Source organism: Mus caroli, chromosome 1, assembly GCF_900094665.2.
Source record: "Mus caroli chromosome 1, CAROLI_EIJ_v1.1, whole genome shotgun sequence".
Lineage (NCBI taxonomy): Eukaryota > Metazoa > Chordata > Mammalia > Rodentia > Muridae > Mus > Mus caroli.
Window position 1 is genome coordinate 127,956,538 of NC_034570.1, and position 11,490 is coordinate 127,968,027.

At 45.1% G+C, this 11,490-nt stretch overlaps 1 protein-coding gene across 4 annotated transcripts in view; it reads right to left on the bottom strand.

Annotated features, from left to right (window-relative positions):
* The window catches only part of Camsap2 (calmodulin regulated spectrin associated protein family member 2), a 77,429-nt gene extending 70,619 nt beyond the window's left edge, over positions 1–6,810 (bottom strand). For 3 of the 4 annotated variants that reach the window (XM_021175974.2, XM_021175928.2, XM_029476040.1), the window contains exon 1: positions 5,992–6,809. In XM_021175974.2, the coding sequence (XP_021031633.1) occupies positions 5,992–6,130 (139 nt within the window). In that variant the 5' untranslated portion in view covers positions 6,131–6,809. Of the gene's footprint in view, positions 1–5,991 lie in introns of all 4 variants that reach the window. The other variant, XM_029476035.1, reaches the window with a different exon arrangement.
* Positions 6,811–11,490: the final 4,680 nt, after the last annotated feature.

The following is an 11,490-nucleotide window of genomic DNA, read 5'->3' on the forward strand; positions in this document are numbered from 1 at the left end:
CTCACCAGCTCTAACATCCACGGATTCCCCCCATCTGTCTGTACTCACCAGCTCTAACATCCATGGATTCCCCCCATCTGTCTGTACTCACCAGCTCTAACATCCATAGATTCCCCCCATCTGTCTGTACTCACCAGCTCTAACATCCACGGATTCCCCCCATCTGTCTGTACTCACCAGCTCTAACATCCATGGATTCCCCTCATCTGTCTATACTCACCAGCTCTAACATCCATGGATTCCCCCCATCTGTCTGTACTCACCAGCTCTAACATCCAATGGATCCCGTCATAACTTTTAGTCCTACTCAAACCCATTTTCTATGCTATTTCCAATATTTCATTTTTTAATGGTGATATGCATGTAACATAAAATACACCCTTCAGCTTTTTAAAGGAGTACTGCATGAGAGCTTCTGGAAATGATGTCTGATGCTATGACCTTGCACAGAACAAAAAAAAAAAGGAAAATTTTCACTAGATTTATCTGGATGGCCAAAGATAATGTAATGAGCTTCTCCATGCCTGTTTCTTCTTTTATTAACAAAAAAAGGGGGGGGGGTAGGGACTATACTTCCTAACCTCTTGCTTTCAATGTGGACATCATTTGCACCTTAATGTAAACCTGACAGCGTGTTCCGACTTTCCAGCAGGTGCAGAGAATACTTTCAGCATTTGAACAAGAACTGAGGACACTGATTGAACAAAGAATTATCTGACCAATAAATAGGTCTACAGTTGGGAAACCCTGACAGAGACTTAGGTGAAGAAATAACCTATCTGCTCAATAGAGTTGTTCTCAGAACTAAACAAAACAATTTTACATAAGATGCTCTGAGTCACTATTCTCATTGTACGGCTCTTATCATGACTATACTGCAGCTAGACTTTCACTTTAGCTTAAAACCAGTTTGTCAAACCACCTTTCTTCCCAGGACTTCAGGGTTAGTATCTTTTCTTCTAAAATATTTGAACATTTATTCGGTCATTTACTTACTTATTTATTTGGGGCGGGGGAGGCTTATGTGTGGCTGTGAAAGTCACAGAAGGACTTACCAGAGTCAGTTATCTGCTCCTACCGTGTAGTTCCTACAGACCAAACTCAAGTTGTTAGGACTTAAATTGAGGGCCTTTACCTGCTCAGCCATCTCAATGGCCTATATACTTCAACAATACGGTCCTTAACTGATTGCCCTGCCTCTGCCTCTCTCTGCCTCTCTCTGCCTCTGCCTCCTTTTAAGCACTCACTCTCCTAAATTGTCCTCAACTTTTTCCTTGTCCTCCACAATTACATCTCCTCACACATAACCTTATTTATATGTTGCTATCCACAGAACAGCAAACTGTTATTTCTAGACCCAGCTTGAGCCATACTGCAGTCTTAGCAGTCTTATCTTTATTTGTGACTATCTACTTTATTGGACTTCCCAGAAAACATACTTGGACTTACACTAAGCTCGAGAACATAAAAACACAGGGGCTGGAGAGATGGCTCTCCAGGTTAAGACCACTGGGTGCTCTTCTAGAGGTCCCAAGTTCAATTCCCAGCAACCACATGGTGGCTCATAACCATCTATAAAGAGATCTGGTGCCCTCTTCTGGACTGCAGGCATACACGCAAGCAGAACGCTGTACACATAATAAATAAATAAAACTTAAAAAACTAAAAGAAGGTAAAACCATCTTCCTCTCCATTAACTGGTATCACAATCTACCTTCCTAGTCACGAAGTCCCCAAGTTTCACTTCCTCTGATTCCTCAGGTGGCCGGCCATATCCTCATTTATACTCCTCAAAGCAGTCACCCACTTATCCCAAATTCAGTCTTCAAGAAATCCTAAGGATTGGATTTCGTCTGCCACTTGCCTCATTTCCATCCCTTTGGCACATGTAAAGTAGTTCTTAAGTATTAAGAGTGCACGCACAAGCCAGACTTCCCGGTTCTGACCCCAGTCCCATTACTCTGATGCCTCTGGATGAGCTCCTGAACCCTGTAGACTGGGATGATTAACAGTTTCCGCCTCTTAAGGCCGTCATGAGAATTAAAATAAGATACTATGTGTGACGTGTGTGACAAACAGTAAGTGCCCAGTAATACAGCAGGTTTATTATTATATCCACCCCACCTGAGTCCTCATCACCTCTTGTCCAAACTCTTGCAATAATGTCCCAAACAGCCTTTGCCCCATGTCTTTTTTTCACCTCATGGCTACCCAATGCTCTAACAATCCCTGTAAATATCTGAGAGTCAGGACTTCTATAGGATTTTAACAATATCTGCTGGTAAGTAACAGAAATGTAACAAAGTATACTTCCACCAGTAAATGATCTGATACCACTAACTAGATGGAATAAGGAAAAGAGGGGCTGGGAGGACGGCTCTGTTTAAGTAAAAGTGCTTGTTGAACAAGCCTGAGGATCTGAGTGACTGCAAAACTGCAGGTTCGATGAGAAAACTTGTCTCAAAAAGCAGAGTGATTCTGCCTATGTGCCAAAGGGATGGAAAAGAGGCAAAGTCGCATGTACACATGAAACAAACACAATGAAAATTTAGCTACTAAAGTTAACATGATAAATTGACACTGCAAAATGAGCCTTAAGGTGGGCATCAAGGCTCACCTGTGCAATCTCAGCAGTCAAGAGGCCAAATAGGACTCACATGAATTCTAAGCTAGAACTACACAGCAAGAATCTGTATCAAAACACACACACACACACATACACACACACACACACACACACACACGCCCGCCAGGCACAGTGGTGTATACCTTCAGTCCCAGCACTTAGGAAGTAGAAGCAGAAGAGTCTGTGAGGTCCAGGCTAGTCTGGTCTACACTGTGAGTTTAAGATCAGCCAGGGCTATATCATGAGTCTGTCTCTCTGTCTCTGTCTCTGTCTCTGTCTCTCTCTCTCTCTCTCTCACACACACACAGAGGGGTAGGGAGCAGAAAAAAAAAAACCATTCCAAGAGATTCTATACCCATCAGTTGGAAGATTTAAAGGAACAAAACACTTAAGGCAATTTCAATTATATGGCTGCTTGAATGTGTTAAGTCTTCAAACACAATAAAGGTTATCAGGCAATTTAACCTCCTCTTTTACAACCAGAACACCTATTGCTGCTGTAAATTCATCTACACAAACTTATTCTTCATTTACACAAAAGCATAGAGGCATTCTTTGAGAAAATAAACTGTTAAGACTGGAGCCCGTAATCTCCAGCACACTCTAGAAACTGAGGTAGGAGGAGCAGAGTTCAGTGTAATTCTTGGTTATACGGTGAAGCCAAGGCTAGTAGTCTAGATCCCATGAGACACTGCCTTTCAAAAACTAAAAACTAATGAAAACACATCCTACTCCAAAGATGAGGCCTTTGGACTACTTTTCAGAACAAGAATATTATTCACACAAATACCTCGTATCTGCTTTCTAGATGCTAGTGTCTTGTTGGAGTTACAATTCAATTAATTTATTCTTTGCCCACAATTGACTGTGCGTTAACCACTATAAATTGCTTTTCCAACATACAGCTCTAAAACTGATCATTTTTTGTGTATCAAGTTAGAAAGGGACCCGTAAGATTGCTCAAATTATAAGCCCTTGCCACCAAGACTGACAACATGAGTCTTAGCCCTGGAATCCACATGGGAAAGAGAGAACCAACTCCAGCAAGTTGTCCTCTCATGGGTGAGGAAGAGGGAGCAAGGACACACCCGAGCACACACAATATATAAATAATACATGAGACAACAAACTATTTCTAACAACAACATTATCCTAAAAAGCTGGGTTAACATTTTGAATAAGAGAAAACAAGTTTATGTTACATGTTTTAAAGATTGCCAAAGGGTGCTGGAGGGAACGCTCAGTGGTTAAGAACACTTGACTACTCTCACAGAGGACCAGGGCTCAATTCACAGCACCCACATGGCAGCTTACAACTGTACCGTCTGGTCCAGGAGATCCCACACCCTCCCTCAGACACACATACAGGCAAAACACCAATGCACATAAAATAAAAGTAAGTAAATCATTTAAAAAAAAAAAAAGACTCTCAGTAAAGCAAAGCAAACGTGGAACATGGTGGCATACATTTCTAATCCTAGCACTAAGGCAGAGGATTGCTTTGAGTTTGAGGCCAGTTTGGACTTTATATCAAGTACCAGGTCAGCTGAACACACACAGTGAGACCCTCTCAGAAAACACACACACACACACACACACACACACACACACACACACACACACACACAGAGTCATTTTAAAGACTGTTTCAATTTGTCACTCTCTTAAGGACTTACTTAGATCTTTTCTCCGGGCCAATTGCTGCCCTGGCTCCCTCCTGCTTTAATGCAGAGCACACTGCCATCAGAGTGGATCCTAACCTAAAACAATGCCAAGGGCCACAGAGGGCCTGGAAGAAGTCGGATCCCACTGATAGTATACACCCTTACTTTCTTTCTTCTCAAGTGTGTTCAAGCACTCCAGAATCCAGTGACCAGCCTGACACACATCCAGAAAGTAGGGCGTTTCTGCTCAGAAGCCTCTGTGAGAATGAACAGCAATACATTCACCTCTGCACTTTAAGCGCCCTCTCCGTTTCAGATGGTAAGAAATGCCTTTGGTTTCCTCTGTCTTCCAGCTTCCACACAGGAAACTGTGTCAATTTCCCCGTTCTCTATACACTTAGAGAGCCCCATTTGTTCTCCAAGTGGATAGTTAGGATACTGCTTCCCATTCTTTATATCGAAATTTTAAAAAGTATTATCTGTGCTTCCTATTATTGTTTTCCACTTAAAATTTAAATTAGTTCAAAAAACCATTCATTCCTGATGTCAGCTCTCTATCAAAGTATAGGAAAATAAAATTAAGACAGACATAAACATAAAAATTTCTTCTAAATGACTTCAAATACTTTTACTGACAGTGGTGGGGCGGGGGGGGGGGAGATTCATCTAGTCTTTAGCCTAGATATACAAGCTCTGTAAACACTTGCCTATGTATACAGTTAAACAATAAAGCTGGATTAAACCACTTAGCCACATATTTTCACAGTCCTAAAACAAGAAATCAGTCATCCCCCACAAACAACCCGGAGACAATTTTGCAAGCATGGAGGAACTTCTGTAATTTTTTTTAAAGCATTCCACAACAAGGGTTCCTAAAGCAAGAGCTGAGGAATGACAGCAGGAGGCCCCTTTCCTGTTATTCTGCAAAGGCTGGGTCAGAGAGGGAGTGTTTAATTACTGCTGTACTACAGGATTTCTATGTCAACAACACATCCCCGCCCCAAGCGCCCCCCCCCCCAAAAAAAAACACTTCTACTTCAAAAAAGAAAAACTCAAAGGAAGGAGGGGTTGTTTATCTGATTTTATGACGTCAAAATCCATTTGGAAAAGGCAATTTGCCTCAGTGACATTAAGTGAAAAAGCACTATCCAGTCAGAAAACTAAAAGTGGTTTTAATGGGTGGCTTAACGCGAATTTGAAATGTGTATGAAAGGCTGTGAGAGGAGTAAGGAATGCCTACAAAAGATACTGCACTTCAACAGTGACCACCTTTCATCCTACATAGCCTGACTAGCAACCACCATTACAAATGTCAAGATCAATATAGTACCCCACCTTCTTCCAGTAATAAGCTCAGATTTCTTGTATGGTAACCACAATTATGACCGAAAGGGAAACGTATCCAAGATAATAAGGAAAACACCACACATTAAAGCCATTTTGGGAAAACACGGTAATTTGCTCGCGGAATTTAGACACACGCTATTCAATAAAAGGAGCCCGGTCAACCCCTCCCGCGTCAGTCAAGGGCACCTCATTTAAGACCAAACCTGCCTTCTTTCTTTCTCCTAGAGCTCGTCTCCCGTCATCTCCCTAAACCTGTACCGGAAGATACACATGGGGGAGGGGGGCTGGAATCAGGAACAAAAACTGGGATGTGGACAGCATCGGGAGGAAGAGGAAAGGGACGACACCACTTACCTGTCCCAAAGGCTTTGGCCACCAGCCAGGCCAGATTGCAGGCGATTTTGGCCCTGGAGAAGTCATAGTGGTCAAAGGGTTTGATGGCTGGAACAATGAACGTCCTTCTCATCTCCCGCGGGTCTGCAGCATCCCCCATCTTTCACGGCGGCTGGTTGGGATGGAGGGACGACGGCCTTCACATGGTGTGGCGGAGAGAGGAGTTCAGATCGTCCGCGCCGGTCGCGGCCCTCCCGGGCGCCGGGCACGGAAAAGCTCAGCTGTGCTCGTCGCGAGTCCGCCGCCCGCGGGAGCCGCCGCGGCCCCGGGCATAGACGTGAGGCGGCACCCGGCCGCGCTCGCTCCGGCCCGGGTCTGCCCCGCCGCCTCCCCTTTGTCTCCGTTTAGTCACACGGGCTCGCAGGAGGGTGGCGGCTGAGAGGGCCCGGAATGCTCGGGCGGGGGCAGCCTGGACGATCACGTCGCGGACAGTGTCCCCGCCATGGCGGAGCGCGCACGCCCCGCCTCACTCACGGCCGCCCCTCGGGCCGCGGGACCCGCCGCGGAAAACGTCAGAATCGCTGCAGCGCGCGAGCCGCCCGCGGCCCGGCGCTTCTCCGGCGCTCCGATCGCCGCCGCCCGCCTCCTCGGCGCAGCTCAGGGCCAAGGCAGCGGCCTGGAGAAGGCCGCAAATCAAATCACGGGCCCTCGGCTCCTGCCTTATCGGGCTTGTCCTCGTATTTTCCGCTACCCCTCCCGTGGCCGGACGCCTCGCTCCCCTTGAGCCGCCGCCGCCGCCGTCGCTGCGGTTTTCCGGCTGCGGCACTGGATGGAAAGAGCAGATGGGAACACTGAGCATGCGCCTGGCGCGCCCGGCCCCGCCCCCGCCGCTGTCTTGCGCCGCCGTGCGCACTGAGCATGCCCAGCCTCTCTGCCGCCCGCGACGGGCTCCGCGCCCCTATCCATTAATCAGCAGAGTGCCGGCTGGAGTGGACGTTCTGTACATCCGCAGCTTTGGGCTGCTGCCGCCGACACTGCTGGATGAGGGAAGGAAAGAAAGGGAGGGGAGAGGCTTTTCTCCTCCCGCTACAGGTGGTTCAGTCAAGAGAATTGATATTTGTTTCAAATGCTGCTTATGTCACACGCGTATTGCTGAGAACTTGCCTTGCACACCCATTTAATCCTTGCAGTAACCCTGAGAGAGGTGATACAGCTGGTTGACCACGAAATTATGGAGAGATGCAGTATCTTAAGTCACCCATGGGGTTTAACCAGGGTTGAAGGTCAGGTTTAAACTCTCCAAAGCTGTATACATTTCACGTCATGACGTTTTAACTTGATACTCCCCACTTAAGTTTTCTAAGTGAAGGATCAGGTTTGATTTTTTTGTTTGTTTGTTTGTTTTACCTTCTGTTTCCTCGTAGAAAGAAACATAAACCCTTCCACAAAGAACATCCACACAATTATGATTTGTCACAGTTCGTCTTGCCAGAACCCTCTCTGTTCCCCCACATGGGTATGCTTTCTCAGACCTGTGCGCTGCCTGTCTCTGTGGTCTCTGTCCACAGTAGTCACTCCCTCCAGAAAGCCTTCCCTGATACTGCCAACTTCCCATGCAGAACTGATTCCAGAGCAATGTATGTCCTTTATGTCATAACTTGTCACACTGCATTCCAACCACCGACTGTCTTTAGCTTTCAAGCTGACTTGCCCTGTCTCTGACACCTATATGATGCTAAACCTCACAGTATTGCTCTGCCAATGTCTAGGGTCAAAGGGAGAATGTTACTGTAGTTAACACTGAGTTTGGTTAACTTTCTAAGTCCCCACTTCTTGTTTTAACACATCTGATTTTAATTTATGTAATCCTGTGTTGTTTTCATTTTACAGATGAGAGAGCTAAGAGTCAGAAAAGCCTCTTAAATTGCATATAGTAAAGGCACAGTCACAGTCTGAACCCAGAACTATCTTACTTTGTATGACTAGGGCCTCCCGATTATCATCAGCCGTTAAGATGGGAGACATATGAAACGTGAGGGGAGGCGTTTTGATCCCTACTATCGAAAAGGGCAGCTCCAGTAGCAAGCCCCTCCCTTTTGATTTCTGTTTAATCCCCAGAAACACTCCTCCCTGAACCCAATAAGGCATTATAGATAAGCCCCACTAACAATGCCAGGCAGGAAAAAAGTCACTAGAAATAATATGCCATTGGGTGATTGGCATATTTTTTAGTAATTCAATTAATATTAATAGGGTTTTTCTCATGGGCAAGGCCCTTTGAAAAATTAGTGTATTAACATGTAAATACTGGTTGTCAAAGCGCATTCAAATGGTAACTAGTTTCCATATTTATTTGATGAGCTAAGCACTAATTGTCTTCCCGTTCTAGCTGTAGGACTGAGGATCAGAGAGACCAGGTGCCGTGACCGAGATTTCTCCTTCCATTTGTATTGGAGTCTGGCTTCAAACTCAAACCCAGGTCTTCTGTCTCCACTCCTGGGGCACTCTTCTGGGTTCCTGCTCCCTCTCTGAATAGGGGCTAGCACATATACAAATAAAGAGAACATATCATAAATAAGGTACATGCTGTAAAAGACAAAAAAAAAATAATCACAGCAAAAATATATGGGTAGGATACTTGGAAGATGTCTTAGAGACTGCTGTCCAATATAATGTTCTTGAATCCAACTTCAACAGGATTCCAGCACATACATACCAAGTTAAGAGAAATCTATGGGCTAGAAAAATTAGAAAGTGATACTGAAATATTATGTCTGTTATGTGAATCCACAAGCAAATGGAAGATTCTCGAGGGCAGCAAGCAGGCTTTGTGTTACCTGTGCTCTAGCCCAGCACTGTGCTCAGGCAGCATTCTCAAATGTGTGTCAAATCTCATTGAAAACTGTTTCAACCTCAATAGACTACATGAGGAAGAGAAGAGACAAAGGCAGTTGCTCTGGCTTGTCCCTCGATACGACATACAACGGTGAAGCTTTATTAAGGATAGCATTACTATGACCCCAATTGGGAAGGAGTGTGTTTAGCAATGAGGAGGGAGGGCACCTTGGGAACAATGAGCAGCTTTTACTTTGAGGGAGGCTGTGAAACAACTTGGGGTCATAGTTGGAGCCTGTTATTAACAGGGAAACACCCTGAGTACAAAGAGGGAGGATTCATTTTCAGGGCGGCAGACACTCTAATAGGGTGTTCTTTGTGACACCTTCAGAATGATCCCTTTTAAGGCTGGAAGTCTCTGTGGACTATCGCTGTCAAGAAGAAATGCTGTCCTCTACCTTCTGAAGACAACTGACTTTGTTTGAAGCAAAAACCAAAGCCAGGCGATTCTTTGGGCCTGCTCTTCCAGCTGCATAGATGCCTTCTGCTTTTTACCTCCAGGTCTGGGGTGTCAGTCCACCTAGGCTCTGATTGCCATGCACACACAGCTCCCTTCTCTATCTTGCTCCCTTTCCAGTTTCCTGGAAATCCTGAAACGCCAAGCAGACTTCTTTCCTTGTGGTCATCGTCAAGCTCTGTCTTTGAACAGATGTAGAAGTGTATTCATTCACTCATCAGCCCCTACTGATGGAGCTCCCAAGTGCTGAGGAGTCCATATTGAACAAGACAGCTGAAGAAGCGGCCTCCTAAACTGGGCACGCTGGCACAGGCTCACAATTCCAGCATTGCGCTTAGGAGATTAAGACAGAAAGACCAGGAGTTCAATACCATCCTAGGCTACATAACAAGTTCAAGGCCAGCCTGAGCTACATGAGACCCATCTCAGAAACAAGAAAAACAAAAAGGAAAAGAAAGAAAACAAGGAGGAGACAATGACACCAAAATTTTTTGTTTGTTTATTTTGGTTATTCAAGACAGGGTTTCTCTGTGTGGCTCTGCCTATGCTGGGACTCACTCTGTAGACCAGACTAACCTCAAACTCACAGAGATTCCCCCTGCCTCTGCCTCTTGAGTGCTGGATCTAAAGGCATGCACCACCACCACTTGGCTGACACCAAATTCTTAATGGAAACATGGAGCCTGTAGGATCTAACAGCCTGGCTTTCTTCATTGCCAGGTCTGTGTCACCAGAGGTTAACAGTCTTGTTATTTCCCCCACAGAAAACCTCACTGTTGTCTCGCTCAGTTGACTTCCTAGCACATAAGAAGCTCTGGATTTGACCTTCAGCATTGGATCTGGGGGAGCACACGAGGAATCCCAGCCCTTGGGAAGTGTAGATAAGAAGGTCAGGTGTTCAAGACTATCCTGGGAGAGGTATGAGGTTAAGACCAGCCAGGGTCACACAAGACCATTCTCTTCAAAAGGAAAGGAGAGGGTGGGAGAGGACAAGAAGGAGGGGAGAGGAAGAATCAAAGAGACAGAGAGAGACAGAGACAGAGAGGAGAGGGAGAAATATTTTAAATCATGAGAGAGAGAAAGAGAGAGAGATCTCAATCATATCCATATATCCATTCATAGTTACAGAGAAGCAGCTAGCTACAGGGCACGTGGGTGCACCAGACTGGGCTCTACATACATTAACTTATTTAATCTCATCACAGCCCTACTATCCCCATTAGGTAGATGAAACCACTGGGAAGGCTTAAGTAACTAGAAGACCTTAGGTTGTTGAAACTTAGGAGCTAGGTTATAAATAAACTGGATCATCTAGGTTAAGAATAGGGATTCTGTTAACTGAATACCACTCTGTAGTTGAAAAAAATGTGGCTGTTTTGTTGACATTCTGAATGCTTCTAAGTAAATACAATTTTTATTAAAAGAAAAAAAAAGAATAGGGATTAGAGATACAACTCAGTGGTAGATCACTCAATATGCACAGGCTCCTAGGTTCTACCACAAGCACACACACACACACACACACACACACACACACACACACACACACCAAGTAAAGGGATGTGAGGGATTTCTTAGCTAATCGATGATATAAATGGGTTTAGTTGGCTGTTTAACTGCCTCTGAAAAGCCAGCGTGAGACAGAGGCATCTGCCATGCATCATCTCTAGATGCAGCTGTGGCTCTCATCTAAAGAACTAACAAACTTTTACAAGAATTACCTCATTAATCTTGACAACAGTTCTAGTGTGTGTGTGGAATGACAGGAACATACAGAGGCCACAGAACTTCCCAGAGCCACACCATGAATCAGTGTCTGCACAGAAGGGAGAAACCTACCTCCAGGTTCCCAGGTCCAGCACTGGAGTTCCACAGATCCTATAACAAATTATTTATTCCTTATGCAGACCAACTTCCCTGAGTCACTGGTAACAAGTCAAGTGGCCATCATCTTTAAACACCATTGAAGGCAAGTAAGAGTGTTTGGGGCTACAAGTAAAGCCCCAGGCCAGCACTGCTCTTTATTTGTGCTGTGTGATTGCCCGAACAGTTCCTCTGCTTTCAGATTTTCACTGCTATAAAAGTAGGTGGGCCCAGGCAACATCTAAGGAACCCCCTGTGTCAACAGTTACCATGGAGACAGCATCTATATATCTTCCCAGATTACA